The sequence below is a fragment of the Mchenga conophoros genome, linkage group LG22 (genome assembly GCF_057382185.1).
Source record: "Mchenga conophoros isolate Kocher_MC1m ecotype Shallow Benthic linkage group LG22, M_conophoros_male_GT1.1, whole genome shotgun sequence".
NCBI lineage: Eukaryota > Metazoa > Chordata > Actinopteri > Cichliformes > Cichlidae > Mchenga > Mchenga conophoros.
In genome coordinates, this window is record NC_140546.1 from 21,750,458 (window position 1) to 21,776,711 (window position 26,254).

Sequence of the window (26,254 nt, forward strand, 5' to 3'; positions counted from 1 at the left end):
ATCTATAAATTGACATCTTTACCATTCATTTAGCGTCATATGATCAGACTCTATCTCTATGCTTTACAGTCAGGGCCATGCAATCGCTGTGGCACCCAGATTTGTGCCATATATGCGGGAACCTGTCTGAGCTGGATAAATTAATCCTGGGCTCAATTGGATCAAAGATTGAGTTTACAATAGCTAACTTTCCATTTGATTTAGCAATGTTTTTTGTGTGGCACTTGCTGACGAATAGTTTTTGATTGTTCACAAGAGAATTTATAATGCTTGTCATGTATTATTCAAAAATAATAAGTGACATTATTAATGTGTTGCATGCTGTAATTAACGGTGATACACAAACACCATCTCGTTTTTCAGTCTAATAATTGCTATTATGGACTTCTATGGTAGGGCGAACCACATAAGAGACATCATGAGGCAAAAACTTACAACAAAGCTACATGGTGTACCCCTCTCGCACAGAGTGGTACACAGGTGCTTCTGAGAAAGGTTAAGCTGAAACGTTAGGTCAATAAAATATGGATTAAAATGAGGAAAATGCTCTCTTGAATGTCAGCTACCTCGAAAGGCACACCCACACAGGTTCGCTCTGTGGCGGCTCTTTGTTTACCTATGGAAATTTGAGCCAGGTAAAGTGGTGACGTAGCCCTACCGGGTGCCGTCTGCTTCTTCTTCTTCCCCCTCCCTTCCCCCAAACACTGCTGTCATTAGCTTTCAAGTTTTCAACTTCTAACAGAAATAAGCAGTGACACTATGGTGCCAGCTCCACCAGTCCCTGTGAATATTTCCCCCGGTGTAGACAGGCTGGTGGAGGATGAGAGGTGAAAGTGATGCAATGTTCGTTTGCACCTGTGACACCCCCTCCCGCGGACAACACAGACACACACAGACACACACACACGAACCTGGCAGCAGCCTACCGAAGAGTAGGACGCTCGAGCCATTGGGTGGAGCAGCGGCGTCGCGTGCTGCGGAATACATTGAGTAGGTCGTTAAGGCTGCGCGCGGTTCGGCTGCAGATGCAGGTCGCTGAGTGGGAGCGCGAGGCGGGGGGAAATGGCGAACAGGCGCGGGCGGCGGTGCACCTTTTGAGGATATAGTAGGCACCGGGAGCGCAGGCAGGCAGAGAGGCGGCTCGAGGACAGAGAGAAGTAGAGGAACCATGGAGGACTCGGAGCCCGCAGAGGACGGCTTACTTGCGGGCTTGCGGTGGAACAGGAGCGCAAGAGACCAAGCTCAGCTGAAACACAAAATCCGGGATCTGCCGGGACTACTGAAGCACGGGCTTCACCTGCGGAAGAAAAGCGTGAGTACTTCAAACCGACCGCTGTCTGACTGTCCGTCCTTCCGTGTTTGATGTCTGGTGAAAGGTGGACGGGTTTTATTTTTTTTAACAGTCCCGACATCTCGCCGTGAAGGCTCTGAAGCCGTTTCGTAAGCCTGTCACGACTCAGGTGTTTGTATTTTGCTGTGAACAGCGCTGTCGCAGAGGCACCCAGTGTGTGTACGTGTGTGCGCGCGCGTGCGTATGCACGTTACATCCATAATAACCAGAACTGCTGTTGGACACCATACCTTCACACTCTGGTAGTCAAGGCAACACCACCTCCACCATATTGACTAGATACACCTACTTACATACACTAAGAATTAGACACGTTTATATATATATATATATATATATATAAAGGAATGTGCGTGGGTTCACTGCTACATAACACAGTTATTTTGATTGCACAGTAATGTTCTGTAAGTGTAGTTTTTGTTTTTCAGTAGAGAAATAAAATAAATAATTATGACGAAATGACCATCACAAGTTCTGAGTCCACTGTGATGTATTCATATGATTTTTTCTGTTTAACTGTGTGTCTGCTCACCCAGAAATCAGAGATAACAGCATCAGACAGAGAAAGCATTCATGGGAGGACATAAAAAGAAGTCTGGACTAGCAGCTACTTGCATTTTTGTTTGTGTAAATAACTTTAACGATGTATTGGTTATCAAACTAATGTCAAACGATTAAACATCTGATTGAGTCAGGTCTGTTCTTTGACGAATAAGCTATCCTAATATTTATATATCAAATCAGAATTTCCATCTGATGTATCTTTGAATTGTTTTTTTTCCATGATTGGCCAGCTAAGCAGTAACTGTGACATGACGTGCCCAACTGTGGCACTAACACACCTGACAAGCCAAATGGCTGCTCAAAGTGTCAGTTCTGCTCATCTTCATCATCAGTGGCACCCAGGAGGGAAAAAAGGAAAAAAAATATGTCTCTGAGTTCCCTCCTTAGAGATCAGAGACTTGTGTGCCACTCCTTCCAGTCCCACTGGAGACAGACGTGTTAAAAATATGCAACATTTGTAGTTTAAAGCCACATAGGACCAAAGAGATAAACACTTTGTCATGTTCCATCTGGTCATTTTAACTGATGTTTGAATGACCCACTGATCGGGGCCACTCAGTCTCCTGTTACCTGTTTGTATGATCCCGTTTTCCAGTCAAAATAAATCAGCAGCTGTACACGACAACTAAAGTGAGTCCACTCAAGAATGTTATTATAAAACCACCAGAGAACGGCTGCATTAGAGGGTGGATTTACCTCCTTTTGTGAATTAACCATGCTTTTTGTGCAGTACCCATGAAGGCGAACATAATGGCAGGCTTGAGTAGATGAAGAATCTTTCATTCTCTTCTGATATCTTGGTGTGAGCATTCTATGTTTGTGCGGGTGAGTGTGATGAAGCATAGGTAAGTAGTGTAAAGGTATGGGTGTTTTGCACAGACTGGTCCTCACCAGGCTCTTTTCAGTCGCCTCTGCTTCACCTGGCATACCCACAATACACTTTATTTTTATGTGCACAAACAAAAATCAAAAAGTTGTTGGATGGGAGGTTCCTGGGATTGTTTTGCATTGCACTGCACCAGCACCTGAGGCACTTGTCTAAAGATGCAACAACATATTTTGTGGCTCAGAGGTGGGTGATACATAGGAATAAGAATGATCTGACCACATACAGTAAAAAGAAAGCCCTTGCTGTCTTCGTTGATATAAATATATGCTTTTTCTTTAGTTCTGATTGTTTGCCCAACAAAAATCATGCTTAAGTAAACAATCTCCTTCCTGGGAACGCATCGGCTACTTTGCTGACTTAGTCTCTCGGAGTCACAGCCCATATATTTCAGTGCTTTGGTGTAGCCTGTGGATATATATTTTACATATAAGAGTTGTGGTTTTATCTGAGATTTTTAAAGTTTTAAAAAGCTAGCTTAACTGAGAGTTTTAAGATTGCTTTGCAGAGAATGCAACTGCTCATCTGGATTCAACAAAAGCTTGTTAATTGGTGATTGGTCATTAACACTGGAGAGTTTTCTGGTACCCTCCCACAAGATGCACATGTCTTGAGATATTTTACTTTTTAATACGTGTATCTGAAGGCATTCATAAGTCCTCAGTATCCTGCGTGAGTGTTTTTTTTTTCACATTATCTGATTCTTTAATGTTTGGTGACAGCTCATAAAGTGAATTGAGCTTGTTGTCCTGTACGGAGGCATCTGTCGCCTAAAGTTGCAGCCTGCAGCAGCCTCACCTTGAAAAATCCTGTCCTGCATTGTAGTCTGTTGTGACTTGCTCTTGTATTCAATTATTACTCCTTTATTGGCTGCGATGTGACAGGTGCAGGGAGATTTGCTAACCCTTTAAGGGCAGTTGAAAAGTCAGTAACCACAGTGCATTGTAGTTTTTCAATAGAGTTTGGCGAGTGGCTAATTGCAATTTGGCAAGTCGATTGCCATTTAATTTTTGTCTTGGTCATGTTGAGTTTGTTTATCAAATGTAATAATCTGTGTTCTTTAGTAAAATATAATGAATGCTGCAATGATTTCTGCCTTTCACACAATCAAGCCTTCTGTAGTGTTTCAGGCATTCAACCCATGCTTAAAAGCAACATCGGTTCAAAAAGCATGGAACTAGACCAACAACTGCATGTGTGGTTCTGCACCCTGATCATTTAATAGCATGTATTGTCTCTGCTGACTTGTTCATGTAGAGTCTGCAGGCAGCGGCATCCGTTATCTGAAGCTACATTCACGTCCTTTGGCTTAACGTTTCTCCTGGTTTGAAACCAAAATAATCCCAATTAAGTGCTTCATATCCTTTTAACAACAGCCTCTTCCGTGATTGTATTTACTGAAAGTGGCATGTGGGGTGCTGGGACTCCCCCCGGCTCGCCCTCTGTGCGTGTTGAACATACCTAAAAGGCAATGCTGCCAACAGTAATAAGAAAAACTGTCAACTGTTAGTTTCCCTTGAGCCAAATTCTGTGTATTGATGTCAGTAATTTTGTACGGTAATATAGAATTTTCTGCCATAATTGAAGAGGTGCAGAGACTTTGCGTTACATTAGCAGGAGTGCTTTGTATTGCCTGATTCTTGCATTTCCATGTGTTTGCATTCTTAAAGACAGCCAAGGAATTATGCATGCTAACTCTTTACCCCCTTTGAAGGACTACTAGGAGTAACCCTTGAAGCTCTTTTCTGAACTGAGCGGTTTCTGTCATATTTCACGGAAACTTACAGAACAAAATGACTGAGTGTGCATGAGGAGTTAGTGAGCTTAGCCTCTGCCAATTTGAAGCTATGCTCGGAAAAACCCGTAAAATATTCTAATGGTCATCAAACCAAATTTGGGAGGTTGTTAGATGTTGTTTATGAGGAAAGAGTTAAAGATGGAGGAGGTGTTTTGAAAAAACAAATGTGGAGTGGCATATTTGGAGAAATAATCTTGTGCACTCTTGTGTTTTTTTTTTTTTTTGCTTTGTTCTGTGGTTTTGTGGTTGCAGCTTTTAGCCTTGCTGCTAATGAGTTTATGATAGACTACATGCTGGAAATTATACTGCTGCCCCCACACAATACCAAGTTTTCATATCTAAATGGTACTTATAAAGGTGTGTTTTATAATACAATTGCTATAACAACAATTTGAAAAGTTAAGCCTTTGTGTTGATTCAAACTTGAACTTAAACATTCAACATTTTCTTCTGCAAACTGAAGTCAAATATACAGCATTCTGCTTTAGGCGGTAAGATGAGATTATGAAACCTTAAGCACTCTTAATGCGAGCTATCTGACTTTATGATCACTGTCTTAGAGGAAAGCTGGTGATATTTCTCAGAGGATGATCTCATTTCTGCTTTAATATGCACAAAAATAGTGGCTTGTGTTGTGTTCTATGTCTTCCAGCCATATTTCCCTTCCATAAGGCATCCTACCTTAATGTAAGTAAGATGAAAGACAACCGAGGAGTAGAGAGGCTCTTAATGGCCACAAACTGAGAAACATACTAATGTTATATCCAACGTTTATGTTTTTTGTTACCACTTTTGGAGCATTTGACATAGAATTGTTAGGTGCAATGAACATATGTGATGTTACGCAAGGGGTATTTACCCCAAATAATGATTATGTTGACAAAACAAAGTACAAAAAATTGCAGCCCTGCAGCTCTGTTAATTTCCAAAATTATTTTGGGATTCAAATGTCACACAATACTTTCTTAATTCAGCAAAGTAATAGCTTTAATTTTTTTAAAAAAATGTTAGAAAACAGCAGTCTACATCACCAGATGGTCTGGTAATGGTTTCAGGGGGCTACATCAAATCCAGCTAGTATTCAGTTCCAGACTTTGCAGCCTCATGCTAAAAACTGAGTGAATTAAATTTTCTTCCATAAATCTATGTTCAAAACACTTTTACTGCAAGGTGAAGTAGATTTTGATATAACTGTGTATTTTAAAGAGAAAATGTCTGACAGTCCTTTAGGTATTTTTATGCAGACTCCATGCAGGTTTTTTCTACATGGTCCACTGTGGAGAGGCTGCTCTGCCATAAAGCTCAGACTGATTGATGGAGTGCAGCAGTGATTGTTGCCCTTCTGGACGTTTCTCCTGTATCCACACATGATCTCTGGAGCTCAGCCATGCTCCATCAGGGTATTGGTCATCTCTCTTACGAAAGCCCTTCTCCCCCGATTGCTCAGTTTGACCGTGAAAGGGTTCTGGTGTATCCACGTTTCTTGTATTTAAGAATTAGGGATGCCCTCGGACAGATCTGCGCTTCAACTCCTTCTTGTGTCTGAGCAGTCAGTTCTTTAAACCTCACGCCAATGTGACGCCTTTCTAAATCCATTAAAAGTATAGAAACATCTCAGAGATTATGCACAGATACAGGGAAAACCTAAGTTATAAGAGTGTAAATACTCGCAGGAAACCTTCAAAATAAGAAGAAATTGGAGATTTTTGATCAGGCAACTAACTCAAGACTGTTTTATTTTCTGTTCTTAGATGACAGAAACAAATAAAGACTAACTGAATGCGTTTAAGCCAAAGGTCATGTGCCTGCAGAAGGGCGTGGGCTGTTGGATAGGTTTCTTAACAGATTAACTGTGCCTTTGTGTGCTTGGGTATTTATATGTGTCTATTGAGCTATAGCTTCTTTGATGTCTTTATTTTGACTTGCTTGTATGACAGATGTGTTGAGGAGTCGACAGGAGCTTAGTGTGTGTGTGTGTGAGAGAGAGAGAGGAGGGTTTGCCAAGCATACTGTGCTACAGCTCTTCACTGTGCTCAGCAATCTAATCTGAGTAATCCATTTCTTGCAGATAATGACCTCGCTCTCTCTCCTCTCTCTTGCTGTATACACACTTTGAAGTCATCACACAGATAAGCGTGTCAGCATGTGCTCTCTCTTTATAGCTTTCATTCATCTTCTCTTCTCTTCTCTGTTATAGGATACAACATGGCAACATATTGTATGTGTGTGTGCTTGTTTGAAATACAAATTGAAGCACAGACAAAGAGACAAGAACATAGCAGGCAGTTTTCTTTTTGTGTGAAACAGTATGAATGAAACACCTCTGATGCTGGTATGTGTCTGAAGTATGTTTGTGAGAAGAGATGATGGTAGAAGAAACAAAGACTTCGTGAGAGATCTGTATTCACCAGATGAGGAGAAACAGAGATGGAGAGAGAAGATACAAGGACCAGGACAAAAGAAAGTCAGAACAAGATAGCTACAGAGACACAGAAACAATTTATTTTGTCTGTGCGCTTGGCTGGCTGGTGTGCTCTACTTGATCCCCAGTCCAAACAGTGCACAAATACAGGAAAGAAGCTCTGTTGCTTACTAATATAAAGGAATATGTCCACAATGACCTGACATATTTCAGAGCAAACAACGTTTTACTGAAAATAATGACAGAGCAGATCAAACGAATACTCAAACCTCACATTTTATTTTGAAGGGGAAAAACTGCTTTTGGACCAGAGATCAGTATATTTGCATAAGGGGAGATAAAAAATGGACAAACCGATTAATGTGTAGACCTTTAAAGTGGTTTGCCATCTACCACTTCTAACGCGTAATGTGTGGCCTAAACTCGAAAAATATTTCATGACACAACTGAGACCTCCACAGGCAGCTAACTTGGTTAGCAAGATGAAGTAAAAACTCACTCTTAGGGTAAATGGGATGCAAATTTTGCCAAGTTTCCTTTTTAATAAAGCTTATAGTTAGGGCTGAATCAGTTGACCCTGAATCCACCCGTAGTTATGCTCCAATAGGTCTCGGCTGCTGGGGGCTTCCCATGATACATCGAATGTTTTTTTTCTACACTCACTTCTTTTCATCACTATGTGTTTATACGACACATCACCCCCAACTGGTCGCAGCAGATTGCTGCCCCTTCTTAAAGCCTGGTTCTGCTGGAGTTTTCTTCCTGTTAAAAGGACGTTTTTCCTTCCCGCTCTTGCGAAGTGCTTCCTCATAGAGTTTGTCTGATTTCTAGATACCAAAAGCATTTTTGGATCAGGGTTAAGTGTTTATGTTTCTGCTGTCAAATTGTGCAGCCGAACTGTACGAGCGGCACGCTATAGCTGACTTCCTTCATTTTTCTGTTAGTTCTTTTTCAACCCCTGAGGTTATGATTAATTTTCTGAACCCTGTCACCTTTAGAGAGATGCAAACTATGTATTTCCCCTGGTATCGTTTTTGGTCTTAGGTAATCCAACCAGCTTCTGGCTTTAGTTTTAAACTTAATGCCATGAGTAGGAGTGGTATTGATCTTCCCATCAGACTCTCATTAAATAAGCAAAGAAGCATATATCTCAGAAAGTGAATCTATTTCTATAATGAAAAGTAAGCAAGTGTTTTGTAACTTGCATTAAAAAGAAGTGCAGTCATACACTGTAGCCCTGAGTGTGTCTGTATGTGTGTGCGAGCCTGTGACATCACAGACAGTATCATCGCTCAAATGAGGATCTCACACACACACATACGCAGCTCCACATCTCACTAATCACCACTCTATTTCATTTTCTTGCAACTCAAAGCCACAGCCAAGCATTTCTCTCCCTCTCTGTCTTGCTCCCTCTACCACTCGTTCACGATTATAATTAAAACGATCTCTCCGTCTCTCACTGCCTCATCTCTTTTCCTCTCCATCTGTCATACTCTCATACTTTCAGAGACTGATGTCAATTGTTCAGCCTTCCTCTTTTCTTCCTCATCTTGCACATCATCACATTTGTATTTCTTCATCTAGATCTGTCTGCCACAGTTAGGTGCTTTTCATTTGATCAGGTAATGTTTCTGAATCGCTCTGCTTTCATCTGGTGGTTTGGTATCGCCAGCCAGCGAGAAGCTAAGGGCAGCAACGACTGCCTGCAGTTGCTCAGTTCACTGCAGAGGTTTCTGCTGAGAGTCAAACCCACAACTCTGTCAGTGATCCTGCTTCACTGACTGAGCTCCCAGACCAGTTGCACTCATGTTGCAGAAGGTTCTTATCTGTCTCTTTTTAATGAATGATGGCAACGTGATTGTCATTCTAATACAACCCTGCAGTTTCTGTTTTATCTCGAGAGTACTACCAAAGCATTTTAAAAGCAAATACTAGTATGTGATATTTTCTTACCCCAGATCAACTGATAATGATGCTAAATTGTCCTATTTTTTTTAAACCACTAGAAGAAAAATTGTTATTGTTAAATTTGAAAGAAAATCTTTATAAATTGTGTCTGGCAGCAACTATAATATTTATATGGGATGTGTCTCTATTCAGTTTTACTAACAGTGGAGATTAGGAGAGGGGTACCACAGTTGAGTGAAACTGAGGGAAGTGAATGCAGAAGAGTGCAGTCAGATTTTAATCCACCATGCAATTTCCTGATGGAAGAAATGCAATAACTAGCCAAATGAATTCTTCTCATCAAAACTGTTTAAGCTGGGTATTTTTGCATGACATGGTAATATAGTGACCACTTACAGGACCTTTGTGTACTGGAAAATAAGCTTTCAAAAATCCAACACAGACAGCAGGTTTTGCTTTAATGCTCTCCTGTATTTTTGCATTCATTTTGTCCTGTTACACAAGCACTGGATTTAACAGATGGCAACAGGTCATATAGGGTGACGAATTTGAAGTTTCTGGTTCAAATCATCTTAACTGTGTATGGAGGTGGTCAGGAGAGAGTTTGTGTCTACAGCCATCTGTAACAAGGGAGCTCTGCCATAGTTTAGAGCTGTGTTTTAGCCAGTGGTGGTGGGGATCGTGTCAAAATAGTTTGAGGTATGAAAGCAGAAAAGTGCCGTAAGGTTTTGCATACCTGGATAGAAAAGCACACAGTGCAACACATAAATCAAAATCAGTTGTGGATTGGCCTCTCCGGAGCCTGAACCTCAACACTGCAGAAGCAGTGTGGGATCATGTTGACAGAGAACAGAACAAAGGGCAGAAAAAATCCAAAGAGCAGCTTTGAATGTCTTTCTACTGAGCTATCCCTGAAGACTCAGGCTGTATTGAAGGATAACGGTGGCCATACCAAATATTGATTTTTCAAGCTTGTTAGAACTGTAGTGTACTGTATTTCTCTGTATGCACACGTTTTGATAAATCACTGCATCTATTTCTGTCATGTATTTTTATCTAGCAAAATGTAAAGAAATTAGGGTAACTGAAGACTACACAGTACTTTACATAGTGCCCCTTCAGAGCAATAGTCACCTCGAGTTGCTTTTACACTATGACACAGTCATGACTTAGTGGGACTTGAGTATAATGAAGGCATCATTCACATTATTAGTAACACCTTTGCTCTATATGAAGTGGCAAATACCTAATTTCTTCTGTCTGAGCTGAGTTATTTGAGATAAAAACGAATAAGACAGCCACTTCACCTGGCAGGTAGAAGCTTGTTTAAGCTAAAGTCTCTTACCACACCTTGTTTAGAGAGAGGTGATTTTTCTATAACTGAAGAGTTAACTTCGAAAAACCCCGGGCTACACCAGTGATGATTTAGGTGTGGCATTATAAAGTGGAGTTAATGTTTATGTAAATGGTCATCCTGTCCTTAGTATCTGTGCTTGAATGAGAAATATTTGTAGAGATTTTTCATTTTGACTTTATTTATTTTCTGCTGGTCACTGTTAACAAAGGTTTTTTGTTCTCTCAAGTGTTGAACAAGCTTTGTCAAAGACTGGGGGAGGTGAATAGTAACAGGTTATGGATAAAGTAACACGTTTTTTTACAATCATTGTAGCGAGGTGCTTTTGCAAAACTAATATTAAGTACTGGCTACATATCTGCAGTAAAGACTGCATTAGAGCAAATGTTTTCATAGTTGGTTTAGTCAGGTTGTACTACAAATGGGAGTTTACTGTTATACAGTAAAATGTAAAGCATATAGTAAAGCATTTTTTTGGATTAAGGTGGTAAATTACAGTTTTTTTAAATTATTATTCTACTGGTTGAATGTTATGCTTGATTAATTCCTGACTTCTCAAAGATGTCCAGTATGGGTATAAAACATTTTATCTTGGGTTTTTTTTTGTAGCTTATTACAGGTGGTTTAATAAATTTATTAAATTAACCTCTGTACCTCATATACAAAGGGGTCTTTATTCTTTGAAAAGGAACATAAAAAATTACCAGTTGTTGTATTTTTAAACCACAAGGAGTCATTAACTGTTAAGACCCACTCAAATGGGGCTCTTAGGAAGCAAGACAAGGAGTTAGGAAATGACATCATACTGTACACACTAGAGTGGAACAGAAACTGTGGTCTCTATGAAGTTCGTTTGCGGTCTACTTGATCTAACAATTACTATCAATTTTAATCTATTTTAGGGCTAGTGTGTCAACACGGTCTCAACACTGTTATCTTCCTTCCCTGGCGCCATAATAATCCATAAAGATTAACAGCTTATTTTCTGATTGGGGAAGTAGAGGTGCAGTAGATACACCTAAGGCAAATGCTGTAAAATGGTGTCATGATGGTGGTAAGAAGAAAGGATTTATTGTAGTGTCATTGTTACGATGTGATAAGTGAGCTGGCAGTTGGAATTATATTGCTCAGGATTTGAACTGCTGTAGTTTTCCGGGTTTAATGTCAGAGAGAAAACGCTTCTGTTTAAATAAGCAGATTGTGATATTTTTATTAGATAAATTAATAGCCATGTTCTTGAGGTTTATTAGGTTTATTGCAGTAACAGGTGTTAGCATGAAAGCACCCAATCGACTGGAAAGTAAGCTTAAACAAAACCTAGTCGTTTGGGAATGGTAAAACTGGCCTCACTCACCTCACTCATGTTTGTTTAGTGTATTTACTCTGTGTGTGTCATTTTGTGTGTTTTGGCTCTGATGGCTTGTGTTTTGTGTTTCAACAGCAATCACCTGACACTATCCCCGGACCAAGCACTGGACCTGCTGTACATAAGGTAAGGGAACACTCGCACACATGAAAGTGATGTCATACTTTTAGTTTTGCTGTCAAGCAAAAGTGTGTTTGTTTAATCCCAACACAAATTACATCAGTGGGGATATTACCTGAGGGTATTTCCAGGCTAATTTCACCAACTACACAGACGCGTGCACACACACTACACACACAGCGTTAATTTGAAATTCAAATATGTGTGTGTACAGCACTCTGAAGACCTCAAAGATTAAATATCACACAGGAGAAGTTTTCCTTTCAACACCGGGGAAAAAAGAGCCAAAGAAAGAAAAAGTAAAGCAAAGAAATCAACATCTGAGGAGGAGCTTTGGTGTATTCAAAAGCAAATCTGTTACTTGTGCCAAAAAATGTTTGTACCTGCCAGGTTGTTTTGCCCCTCAGTACTTTGTATTTTTTATTGGCTGTATGTCATTATATACTTAATGAAGTCTCCATACACAACATCTGATGTAGTGCCTAAAGCATTACAACTCTGAAAACCTTTCCATGAACACCTATGCAAGGAGATCTTTGAAAGAAGAAGCTGCAGTCTTTGCTAGGCCATTTTAAATCTTGCTATGAAGTTTGTCTAACAAACAGGAGGTGAAAACTAACTGAATCTGGTAACTGAAAGCTAGACTAATCAATAAACCTGGCGGGTTAGTTTAGATGATGATTATTAGTCAGACAGTTAAGACTGATCTCCACCTTACAACTTTGGGCCTCGTGAGTATGGATGAACTGAGGCTATTCGTTTCGCAGGCTTTGATGACATTACTTTGCCCGCCCCCAATAATGATCAGAAATTCTGCTTCGAGTTTAGAAATTTTAAATTCTTCCTTTATAGTTTGATGAACAACCACAAGCTAGTACCTTAAAGTTAAAGGGGTCCTGTTGTGTTTTTGCTTTTTGTTTGTTTGTTTTTTTTTCTTCAAAAATCTACTATCACGGTAGTAAATGTTCATATTAAACATAACCAAAGTTTCAGTTAATTAGGAAATTAACTCAGACTTCAAACCACTTTAAATGTTCCTTTTCCAATACTTTTTACCTCGTCTGGTCAAAGGACAAATGAACTACTCCTGTAGTATTATTTAGAATGTAAGCAAACTTTCACACAGTGGTCACCTAATGGGTCCTCAGTTTCACAGTATTACTTTCATGCACACTACTTTCCATTTCATCAAATTTTTGCTCCTGATGTACTGAACAATATTCAGTTCAAACTATTGATGGCAGGTCTTGATGTTAACAAGTTTTGCATAAAATGATAATAAATAACTTACTGAAACACCAAATGATGTAATAACTTGTTGAAATGTTGCTTTTCCACGTTGTTATGGAGAGTGTTGTCCTATTGGTTGGGTCGCACATTAGTAAGGCACGGTTGTTGCCTGTAATATGGTAATATGGTCAATGCTACGGCATGCTGATGCGTTTACATATTTCCATTCTTTATTTGGCGTGGTTACCATTGACCATGGACTCATAATACTCCTGAACCTTCATTTAGTGGTTAACTAAATTCAGTTGTCTTGGATATAACAGTGTGCTACACTTCACGCACAAGAATAACCTGTAACTTTGATGGAGCCTTTGTGAGCCTGATGAACTTGTCTAACACTGATGTTCTGGTTTTCTGCTCTTACCTTTGCATGATAATATGATGACAATTATTAAAGTTGCTGTTTACACCCAGGTCTGTCCAGGCACAGCATTAAACCTTGGTTATGAAACGTTAAAATGTCATTGTTCTGTCCTAGTGGATTGTCTTTGTGAAAATTGGTTACTTTTACAAAATTTGTGAGTTCTAGCCAAAAAGAGTCAAAGTGATCCTGATTTTTTAACCATCAAAACTTATAAAAATTCTCTTTGAGTCAAAGTGAAGAAATCCTCTCACGGTGTTCATGCTTCTTCTCATCTTTTTATAATGCCATTATATGCATTATATATATAGGACTCTTCAGGTACCATGTGTACTGCCTAGTGACTTATCTATTATGAAAAACCTGTGTACACAGCAGCCACAAAGCTGCACTACATAAAAAAGATGGGATAGGGACATAAAGAGAGTCTCTAATGTTGTAACATAATGTGAGTGGAGCCTCATCAGCTTCTAAGTGAGCCTCACTCTGCTGAATGTAACAGGGAATATGAATAGAACAGAACAAACAGCCCATGTAACCAGCTTAATTGAAATACGGTCTTATTTACGGTAGCATCAATAGCAGGATTATTGCTGAGCGTGTAGACGGTCAATGTTCAGTTCCTGAGGGGGAAAGAAATCGAGCTGTCCTTGTGAGCCAGTCAATGACAGCTGCATGTAGCCACATTAGCTTGTTATACTTAAAAATTCATGTTTAAACCAATACTGAGAGTTTTGGCATTTAGTCCTTTTTTAGTTTTTAAGTTCGCAGGTTTTAACATTATAACACTATTTTTATGTTATTGTTTCTATATCAGTCTTGTTCCCAGAGTTTTCCATGTGCTGGTCGGGCTGTGAGGAATGCTTTCTTGTCACATGGACCGTACCCAGCGAAGGACAAGATACACCTGGCCAGAATCATACGGTACACTTGTCTCTGTCTATTTGCGTGTCTTTGTGCAGACCTGAATCGATGAGTCCAGTGAAGCATATACACTGACTCACAGTCACTCTTGTGCTCCATCCTTATTGGTCGCTCAACTTGTTTTTGCTCTGTGACGAACTAAGCAGGATGTAGATGTTTTGCAGTGAAGCACAAGGTAGTCTGGGAATACACGTACTACAATGGGGCATGTAACGTTACACTGAAATGTATGTAAAATCAGTCCAAACATCTTGGGGAAATAATAAATAGATACTCTTAACAATCATTGCACGTACAGTCAGACAAACGCATTTAGAAGCACACATGGACGAGGAGTTTATTTGAGGGAACGCAGATGGGAATAGTTCAGTGTTTTGGAGGAAAAGGCTTACAGAGAACTAATGAATAATCAATGGGTATTGACTAAATAAGAATGACAAACTGTGTGCCAAGGGAAGAATAGCATATGAGTGTGTGTGTGTGTATGTATTATGCATGCTAACACTGTGTAGCCATATTTGTGTGCTGAAAATCTTCATTTGTGTATTTTAACAGGCGTAGCTATGTGGGAGTGGAGCTGGTGCAGTGGCTGTGTGAGCAATGTGTGTATGTGCGCTGTCGGACTACCGCTGTGCGTGTCTGGCAGGTGCTGCTGGAGCTGGGAGTCCTGCTGTCTGGTAAAAACACATACACGCACAAACACCGACCATGCCTGCGGAGTGTACTGCATTTTAACATTCACAGTCACCTTCAACAACAATCTACACATCTTTAGAGATACCAGTTCCAAACAAAACAAAGTAATATAAAAAGCTTCATTTTCTGATTCAACCTGATTTTAAATTAAGATCTTGTCAAATGAACTATCAGAATTAGCTCTCTGAGATAAAACTTCCAACAATTAAATTACACTGAAGCCCCCAATAACCCGAATAATCTCAATAATTATTCTCCCCAAAACATCTCCCTGTTAACAACACCCTGCTAAGCACTGACACATCTACGAGTCTGTTAATCTAATATCAGACTGCTCCATTCATACCCCGCTGTGCCTGGGTGTAAGTGGACTAGTAACGGGGTAATATAAACATTTGTTTGCATTCTTCATCTTTGTAAATTCATCTTTTAAAGGCAGTAAATGTTTCTTCAGAGGATGAACAGTTGTGTTCAGGTGCAGTTCATCAGTCTGGCTAATCCACAGTTACTCATAAAAGGACTTCGACTCTGTCTGCTGTGTCTCTGCTCGTTAACTACAACTTAGAAGTGCTCATTCGTTTTTGTCAGTACTAATTCGATATGAGGAAAAATTCCCACACTGTGCACCTCTGCTAAAATTCCACCTACACCATGTGTGCCTTGAGTCCCTGAATCCAAGATATCTGGAATTGAATGAGTTTGTGATATTGACTTGAAAATCAAAATAATGTCTCCAAATTTCTTCAAATGTTTTATGGATCTGTGGTGATATGATGTTCAGTTTTGTTTTAACTCGCAGTCGTAAATAATCCTGCCAGGAATTCTTTGATTCAGATGTGGATTGACTAAACTGCCTCGAGCCACATCTCTGGTTACATTTTCATGCAAATCTATACAAAACTTTATGAGCAATCATGCTAACAAACAAACGAACAGACAAACCAGGCCAATCACACCTCCTCCTCTTTGGCGGAGGTAACAACTCACATGAAGGCGTTGACTCACATCAGTACTTGTCTAGACTTCACTCCGTGTGGATTTCACCCACACAGAATACATTTACAGTGGGCACAGTTGTTGTTTAAATAGCTGTTAAACATAAAAATCAAATCAGCGTGGCTTAAATAATTTGCTTCCTGGTGGTTGTTTTAAGAGTGTGACAGCCTTTTTTGTTTGTTTGATGCTTTCTTCTAGAAGGCTTTACCGCTGTAGATATTATAATATATACACTTGCTGGCCACATTATTAGGGATCACTTACTATTACCAGGACACCTATTTGCCTACAGAACTGCCTTAATTCCTCATGGTACATATTCATCAAGGTGCCGGAAACATTCCCCAGAGATTTTGGTCCAAGTTGACATGACAGCATCACAGTTGCTGCACATTTGTCGGTTGCACATACACAATCCAAATTTCCCGTTCCACCACATCCCAAAGGTGCTCTATTGGACTGAGATCTGGTGGACATGATCAGAAACAAAACGTGAGTAGACTCTGGTGTTCAACGATGCTCAGTTGGAACTAAGGAACCCAAGCTTCAAATGCTCCAAAACCTCCACCAGCAGCTTGATCTGTTGACACAAGCCTGGATGGAGTCATGTTTTTCTTTTCAATGTTGTAGCACAAATTGAGACTCGTCAGACCCACATCTTCTATTGTCCAGTTTTGGCGAGTTTGTGTGACTCAGGCCTCAGTTTCTTTTCTTGGCACTCGGTGTGGTTTTCTGCTGCTGTGGCCCATGTGCAACTCAAGTTTCGATATGTTGTGTTTAGAGATTCTTTTTGCATACTTTGCGTTATTGAGTGTTTTTTTGAGTGTTGTCTCCCTATCAGCTTAAAGCACTCTTGTCTTTTTCCACTGACCTCATATTTTCACCCAGAGAACTGCCACTCACTAAATATTTTCTCTTTCATGGCCATTTTGTGTAAACTCCAAAGATGGTTGTGTGGGAGAATCCCAGTAGATCGATAGTTTCTGAAATACTCATTTCAGCCTTTCTGGCACCAACAACCGTGTCTCGTTGAAAGTCACTTAAATCAACTTTCTTCCTCAATTTGAGGCTGTTTTAAATTCAGTAGTTTAAAATGTGTATCTGATAAAGTGGCCACTGAGTGTATAATGTTTATCTCCACAAAGATTGCACTAAATAATAATCAATAAACAGAACAGCAACGTGCCACATGGCAACTTCTGTTGAGAAACGCTTGAGCGCGTACCTGACTGATTGTTAGCTTTGATTGTGATTTAGGCATAACAATCTTTGATCATATTTATACACTTGAACTATTAATTATATATTACACGCTTAATGAGACAACATGGTTCTGATACAAAAGAAGCCCCCTTTAAGCATGCTGCCAGCATATGTGCTTTAAAAGGTGCCATTGCTTCTCTTTCATCACAGTGTATGTGTTTCTATTTGTTGTCTCTCCAGTGGACCAGCGGGTGGTGTTTTCAGACTCCAACTCTTACTACCAGTTCAGCTTTGAGGAGTGTGACTCTCCCTCCTGTGAATTTCGTTACAATGAGGGGGAGTGGCCAGAGGCTGTTAAGCTCCTCCTACAACTAGCTCCATATGTCCAATTCCGCTCAGGAGGTGGAGCCAATAGTCCGTAAGTGTCCAGTAAAATCTGATCATGTATGGATTTATAGAAATGCACACTATGTATTGGAAAGATTATGTTGTAAATCTGAATCACTTATAATTCATAAATAGTATTTTAAGTATTGGCCTCAAATATTTTCTTGCAGATAAAATTTTGAATAAAAGATACAAAAATTCATGAATAAATACACTGCTCAGGAATAACATTCATTATGATACATGTTAGTGGGTGGACTATATTGGGAAACAAGGGAACATTTTGTCCTCAATGTTGATCTCCTAGAAAAGCAGAAAAAATGGGAAAGCGTAAGGAATTGAGTGAGTTTGATGAGGTCCAAAATTGTCGTGACGATTCTGCAGTGGTCCAAGGAACGAACAGCGGTAAACCAGCGATATGGCCATGGCTGGCCAAGGGTCACAGATGCATGTGGGGAGCGAAGACTGAGTTGTGTGGTCCAATTCAACAGACGCATTACTGTAGGTCAAATTGCAAACAGATTTAGTGTTAGTTCTGATGGAAAGGTGGATGCCTGTCCTGATCCTGTCCTCAGTTTGAAAATGCCAACAATGGGCGTGTGAACATCAGAACCAGGCAACGAAAGAAAGTGGCCTGGTTTGATGAATCATGTGGATGGCCGGGTACGTGTGCGTCCTGGCAACAGGATGCACACGGAGGCAGTGTGAAGCTTCGGGCAATGTTCTGCTCGGTAACCATATGGCACGTGTCCGATCCATGGGGACCCCCACCTCACAACTTACAGGACTTAAAGGATCTGTTGCTAGAATCTTAGTGACAGATACCACCGCTCCACTGACCTGAAGTGGAAGCTTGTTGCACTAATAAAATATCGAAGCTGAAGCGACAGGTTTCCGGTTTATATTAGAGATTGAGGCCATTTGTCTATTTGATGTACTGTGCAAAGAGACATGTGACTGTGTTTGACTTGGCGGAAATGTTGCAATCCTTGCAAGTACATATCTGACCTTGCAACTCAAATACACACGCTGTCCAAGATTTTCCTCAAATCCCAACAAGGAACTTAATCTCTATTCACTGTTTCAAATCCCCAATCTGCTTATGTGAGAGACGCATCCAGTTGCTGGCGCACACACCTCCGCAGCCCTAGAAAAAAATCAGCCTTCGCCTTTGCACACAAGCTGATGCATGATGCGATCGCTCAAATATGCGAGATGAGCTCTGATGCATGCTTACGCATACAGAAACAAACATGCAGAGCGGTGTCATCCAGAGTTCCCTGCTTTGTTGCTCCGTGTGTGGGGTTCCTGTCGAGGCTGCTACCGAACTCGATGTGTCAGTCAGACAAAAGCAGGGACCAGTGTGTGTTTGTGCGAAGGAACAAGGGAACATGCCTAGGAAATTCTGAGTAACAACATCAAAAGGTGCATTTAGAGACATTAGAGAGACAAAAAGACAGTCAGGGGGAATTGAATGTCATATTTGAATGTGACTATCATGTATTGCATTGTAGGTATGGTTATTTTCTATACATAATAATGCACGACATGTGCACTCAGACTCCTACCAGGTGCTGGAAGAGTTTATAAATTTGATTTGAGAAAGAAAAAGAAATTTATTGCATATTTAACATGCTGAATCACTCATTTATATTTAAAAGACTGTAAATATGTCTGTCCTAAGAATCAATATGGATGTAGTGCCATATTGGCTCAAATAGATTGTAGATTTTCTTTTGGAAACTGCATCTGAATAAAATGAAGCAATTTAGTTTTTATAGACCAGATAAAAATGAGATTTTCCATTCAGGATTCTCGCACTGCTACTTTGACTCTGTTGCTTTGTGTCTGTCTTTGCCTGTCGCGTCATTTCTCTGCAGGCTATTTCTCTCTGTCTTTCTCTCTTTCTTACATCCTCTGGCCCTCTTAGAGAATATTTGTAGCCGAAAATAGCTGACGTTACTCTACTAGTTGCTTCAAAGTGAGCTGATGAATTGTTAAATATATGACTCAGTTGATATTGATTCTCTTTGTAACTGTAATAAAACATCACCTAACATTACATAATGCATATTTAAAAAAAGATGCTGCAGCAAAATTTAAATTGCAGTCTGGTGTGACTGCCTCCCATGAACCGTTGCGTCATGTGTTTTACCGTTTAATCTAACAAGAGAACAATTAAAACGATACTGGCTGCACAGCCTGAGCTGACCATTGAGTGATTGCTGCTTCAGTAAAGCAAAAGAAGGACACGTCTCTAATTAAATGGGCTTGCTCTGGTGCATCATGTGTAGAAGAGGTTTACTACTTTCATTCAATATCATTCAGTTAACGCCAGCACTGTCACTCTGTCTCCAAGGACCTCTGCGTCTCAGCAACATGACACGCTCTCAGGCACATTTTCATCACTGAGATTTGTCAGTTCATTGTTAGTTTTCGCTGTTATAAATTGACAGGAATGTCATGGTTTCAGGCAGATTGCAAGTTTAAACTTGCGACATGAGCGAATCCAATATTGTCATACAAGAATCTTTCTTTGATTAAGTCAGTGACGTTTTCATTTAATGAGCTTTTTTTGACAACAGCAATTAAAAAAAATTGAGATTGGCATCATTCTTTTTCCAAACGCTTTACCTCCCATTACATAAAGAGTAAATCTTGCTTATATAGAAATGTCTTGGGTACTCTAGATGTGAACATCAATATATCTCATGCACTGAATATCAACTGCATACAGCTGCCAAATCCCATGACACAGCGACATGCATATGAGCATCTTCCCAGTGTGACATAACTCAGTATAATAAGCTCTGCTACATTTACATTTAAGGATTTAAACTAAACATTACATTTTGAATATTATGGAGTGCAGTACAACTCAATCTACACTACAGTAGTTTAACAATTTACACAATATTGTGTCAACTGCTTAAAAAGTTAATAAGTTGAGATCACAAGCAACACTAAAAGTGACAAAAGGAGGAAATGTTTCAAAAATAACAATTTATTAGACACTGGATCCCTTTCTTATCCTGCATGACACTGTGTATTTCATATACTGTAACCCATAGTCCATATACACCCTTTACTGTGTGATGTATGAGGTGGTTGTCAATAACAATTATTTTGCTGGTTTCCCTGTCTGTGGAAAAACGCTGTTCTCTGCACTGTGCAGGAGAGGCAGACTTGCCAGGAGCTAAAATATGCCACCGTTCGCCTGAGAGGGGAAAACGTACTTGCTTGCTTTGCATAGTCCTCTGGTACTACACTAGACGATCTATAGCCCTCTCTATTTTAAAAGGGAGGCGAGTAAAGCCAAAAAAGCCAGTCTAGCAGAATAGCGAAGGGTTTTAGCTAGAGAGGAGGTTATTCCATAGAACACGTCCTCCTTATGATTCACACTCAGTCTGTCGCAGTCCGTTGAAAAGCCTTTATTTTGTTGTTAGACTAGAAAAATTCAGATCATGGCTACATGCGTGTGCGCAGTGTCTACGTTATGTAGTTGTATTATTCTGACCGAAGAACTCTGTGTCAAAGATTGCTCTTTGTGCTGTGCACTCTGATACAATTTGAACAAGGAGGTGACCCATCATCATAATCTCGTATCAATTTCTGCTTTGTGTTGTTTAATGACCGGTGACACACCTCCTACTGCACCTCTTTTTCAGCTCTGGTGCATTCAGGCTCATGGTGAGTCACCAAATTACCAAATGAACAACAGCAAACAAAATTAAGGACACTGTTTGGAATAAATTTAGCATTTATCATGGCTCAGAATAGACTTTGTTTTGTAATGGGCTTCTAGATTTTATGGGTAATAAAAATGTAAAGTATGAAACAAACAAAAATGAATAATTTGCTCCTATTGTTCCACTGAGTTTGTTAACAGAAACCAGTAATTCTGACCAATTAAGCTATAAGGAAAGGTTTTCTCTCCTTCCAGGCATCTGATGTCTTGCCTGCCTCTGTCTCTCTCTGTCTATGCCAAAGCTGAAGTGTCAGGCTGAAGGCTATGCGTTATCACCATCTCTCCTGCTTCTGCATCCACCGTTCTCTTATCAGATTACAGTGTAGACACACACACAAGCACAAATGCACACACACAAAGTCACACAGGGCTTCATCTTCTTTCCTCTACAACTATTACAAGTGCCTACGGCACCTGTTGATAAAATCCAAATTGTATGCAAATTGGGGCATGTGTGTGTACGTGCGTGAGTGTGTGTTTGTGTGCTGGAGGCAGGGAGAATATATGTGTGTGTCATGTGGGGGTGAGGCAGTATGTGGGAGACCAATTCAAACAGTGGTTTTGTAAGAGAACATATTAGATGAGAGGCCCTCGGGTGCAGTGTGTCGCCACTGAAGGCAAACTCAGTGCAATCTTGTATTATTACTGAGTTATACTGCAGAGTTTACCCCCAAACAACCGCCTGTTTACCCAAAACACACGCACACACACACACACACACACACACACACACAAATGAAGTTAAACCTAAATATATTCACAGAGCACTTTTAGAAAAAACTCAACAAGAGCTGCACATCTATATAAATTGTGAGCCGATGTACTCACTGCCAGTACCTACACACACACAAACTAGGCCACTTTAACTTCAACAGAAGGGTGTGTCTCCGAGCTGTTTTGCATAAACCACATGAAAAAGAGAAAGGGCCGATGAGAAGTTCCTAATACAAAACCATGCAGGCCCTGAGGAACTATAAACACAGGATGATAACTCAGATGGGTCGGTACAACTTTAGGGAATACGATTTTCCCCGTGAATTCACCTTAGCAGTCATGTTTTCATTTAATTTTCATTAAAAATGTTTAGCATTCATAATCAGCTTTATAGAACAATTATGTCAAAACTTCTATTTAATTGTAATTGGCAACTTTGAATACAGGTAAAACAAAGTCACGAAAAAGTCTTGTGCACTTTCACGATATTTTACAATGAGATTTCTCATCGGTTGTTGTTTGAGAACTTGTTGTGCCACCTTAATGAAGTCACTGTAAAATTATAATAAGGTTCCACCACAAAAAAAGTCAGCTTATTTAATTTATTAAATAGGAAAGTGATGATGTACCAACATCGCTGCTATTCAGACGAATAGAACCAATTTGGATCTGGCTGTAGTTCTTTCTTATTAAACCAGGGGGCAGTGTAGTGAGGACTTTAAAAAGAAACTTTTGTCATTGTGGGGTTTTTTATTTAAATTTTACGAACCAGTTAGTTACCAGTAAAGGTGTTTCTCTCTCTCCAAGGTCAGAGGAAGACTCTGAAGGTAACAGGGACATCTGCAGTGAGATTCTTCAGATGAAAGCTCTTGAGAGACTCACTTCTACGGTCAGTGTGGCAGGGTCAATACAGCATCATCATCTAATGAGATAAACATTAGATGAAAACTGGAGTGTGTTATAGTTCACCAGATGTGTTTGTGTATGTTTTTGTGGTCTAACATCTTCAGTCTTCTTTCTTATAGGTGCAAAGTGAGTTGGCGGCTGCTCTTGCGCGAAAGACACGTAAAGCTTGTAAGTACATTTAGTTGATGCGTATGTGTGTGTGTTTTCAATGTTTCCACAGTGAGAAGACAGAATGAAAAGGACAATGTCATGTTGTAAGAAGAAACGTGTTAATGTGCTGCTGTTTGATTGGTTACAGTGTCAGAGCAGGACTCTGAGACAGCAGAGACGAGCCACCAGGAGCCTCGAACGCCCAGCGAGGAGAGCAGTCCGGTAACACACGCAGTAAAAACCGTCTCTAACCCCCCTTTTTTTCTTTTAACCATAGTCTTGTCCTTCAATTAATTTTTCAAAGTTAATTTCATTTACAAAAGAAATCTGCTGCTTCGACAGTTTGCACTTGCCTGAAGTAGGCCTACAGCCGAATCAGTTTGTGTTCTTGTTGCATTACTGTTAAGAAGCTATTTCAGTGTCTAAATAGGGCACAATAAACACATTCTAGTAGCTCCTTGATGCAGCAATACAAAGTCTGATCCACAGACAGACTTTGTAGATCCCCTCCAAATGAAGAGATAAAAATGATAATTGTTTTGCTTAATCTATCTTTGTCTCTTAAAGGTTGCAGGTTGAATTTATGTAGGGGGTACACATGGGGTTGAATGTAGAAAACAGGGTCAGAGCAAAGTGCAGAGGGAGATCTGTTTGGTCCCAACTATGTAGAGCCAGAACTTTCTCTCTATGAATTATTAATTCGGTGGATACACCGGAGAAATGAGGAAAGAGCAAGAAAACAGGAGGAAGAACAGCTTTTAAACACAATTGCACACATATAGTAATGTGTACGGATGGGTGACAGATTAAAGGAAAATCCATATAGCGTCGTAGTGAGGTGCTGGGTCATCATGCAACACTAGAATAGCTTCAGTGCTTTTTAGCATCGGTGAAACACCATTCTTCTGAAGGTTATTCCCTAGTTGGTATTTTGATGATGGTGGTTTAGAGCACTGTCTAAGGCTAGGATTATACGTGCTTGAAGACATGCACATGGATCACAAAGAAGTAGTTGTTGTCAAGTCTGCCTGGAGCATGCAAGTGTAGTTTGTGGACAGTACAGTTTGATACAACTAGTTTGTGTGGTCACAACGTGTGAAAGTGCATCGTAAGCTGTTCACCCTCTAATAATGAAATTTGTGTCTCTCAAATGCTAAAAGTACATTAGCCTGACACCTTGGTCCTAAGCCTCTCCTAGGTGGGATGATCTGGGGTGACTGCAAAGGCCATAGCATATTAGGCTTGTAATATTGGTAGTCAGATAATCATTTAGTGACCACTCAAGCCCCATGCATATTGAGACCTCCTGGAGGAGACTACTGCAGTCAAGACAGAAATAGTTCATCATAGGAAAAAGGCACTGTGCATTGAGCCATCCCTCCTAGATGTACATAAACCATTTCATACACAGAGCCAACGGATCACTTTACATTTTACTTCCACTCTTTGGTTTTTGGCTCATCACACTTCAGCTTGTTGTGATGCCTTGTGATGTGTTAGATGTCTCTATTATTTTCAGTGTAAATGATGATCAATTTGAAAAAAATGTGGAGGTCTAAAGCAGATAAAGTATTCTTTAGAGAGTAAAACATATATGTTTAAACATATTTATATTTTGCTTCTGACTGCAGCAATTCTATTATAACCTGTTCAGTTCACTGGATGTTGTTGGTATGTGTTTGTGTTGTGCTGTTGCTCAGTTGTTGCTCCTCTGTGGATTTTTATATTTCACATATACTGAAAAGCTAATTGACAGTGACACGTTCCTTTTACTCTCTTGATCCCTCCTTTTAAATATCAATCCACAAAGTCTAACTGCACAGTGTTATTTTGTTTGAATATGTCGTGTTATCTGGATTTTGGCAGCTTGGAAGTGAGTTCTGGCTAACATAGTAAGCTATTTATGAGACAAGCTCAAATTTTCATATTTGTTTTGTTGGCCGAGGAAAAAGAGAAAATATCCAAATGAGCCCAAACACATTGTGAATCCAGCCGCTTCGAAGTAGAGCTGTTCTTAACGAGGAATCGTCTTCTCCACTCTCATTCCTCATTCTGCCTCTCACTGACTACAAACGCATTAAACTAGTTTTGCTTTAATTACCAGCAACAAATGAAGTGCATAATTTAGTCATTTGCAAATGAATATAGGCACTAATGTACATTTACAAGTAAATGATGTAGGACTCCTCACTATGTTGGTACAGTCGTGAATGCTGTGGAAACTGCTATGCAACCCAGGTGGATACAGCGAATAGTGACTCTGATCCAGACATTACATTGATCCTGCAGGAGCTGTTTAGGAGCTGCTGCAGACTGTAGTGGTAACATAGGTGTTGCATGTTAATAAACAAGTACAACTGCAAAACGTATAGGATAACAATGTGAATTTCAACTTTCATTTCCTTTGTCGTACAGTTTTTTTTTAACCTATGCAGATATTTTGTTAAACTCAAAAGGCTCTAAAATATAATGCTTTCTAATTTAGCTTAAACACTTGAAGATCATAGAAAAATTAAAGCAAATCAAAGAAACAGGCGGACAATTCAAGTACACACATTTGTCAGCGTTTTATCTTGGTGTGTCGTTGACAGGAAGCTGAAAGCAGGTTTGCAGGAAGTAGTAAGGGACATGGCACAGGGGTTGTGATATAATGTCTATGTGTACGTGGCTATTCTGCCAGATAAGTGGTGCCATTGGGGGAAGGGGGGGGTGTTTTCCTAGTAAACAAAAATGAGCGATGTTCTGCAGGGGTGTGTGTTACCCTCTATTGGAACATGGCACCGTGGGATAGTTGAGCCCACAGGAAAGGATACCCACCCACTCCCAGCCAAATGAACCCCCCCCCTCCCCGTCCCCTTTCTATCTCTCTTCCAAGGAAAATAAACAGACCAGGCTACCAGCCACCGGTGATAACCATCATACTAGCACACAGTAATGTTTTCTATTGTCAGGTATATCTAGGGACAAAAGCACTGGTTTCTCCAGAATCCTTGAGCTATTTCAGGGAAATATGTTCCTGTTTCATTTTCCTTTTTTAAGGTCACGATGTTATACATTCCTTTTTATCCACTTTCTTATTTCATCTGCCTCAGCTAGACTACCAGGAC

General features: G+C 40.0%; 1 protein-coding gene across 1 annotated transcript in view; it reads left to right on the forward strand.

Moving 5' to 3' along the window:
* The first annotated feature begins 973 nt into the window (after positions 1-973).
* The window catches only part of rapgef5a (Rap guanine nucleotide exchange factor (GEF) 5a), a 50,450-nt gene continuing 25,169 nt past the window's right edge, over positions 974-26,254 (forward strand). The window contains exons 1-8 of the mRNA XM_085262023.1: positions 974-1,312; positions 11,728-11,778; positions 14,241-14,347; positions 14,903-15,024; positions 17,483-17,660; positions 22,899-22,980; positions 23,117-23,165; positions 23,296-23,369. Of these exons, the coding sequence (XP_085118149.1) occupies positions 1,169-1,312; positions 11,728-11,778; positions 14,241-14,347; positions 14,903-15,024; positions 17,483-17,660; positions 22,899-22,980; positions 23,117-23,165; positions 23,296-23,369 (807 nt within the window). The 5' untranslated portion in view covers positions 974-1,168. The remainder of the gene's footprint in view (positions 1,313-11,727; positions 11,779-14,240; positions 14,348-14,902; positions 15,025-17,482; positions 17,661-22,898; positions 22,981-23,116; positions 23,166-23,295; positions 23,370-26,254) is intronic.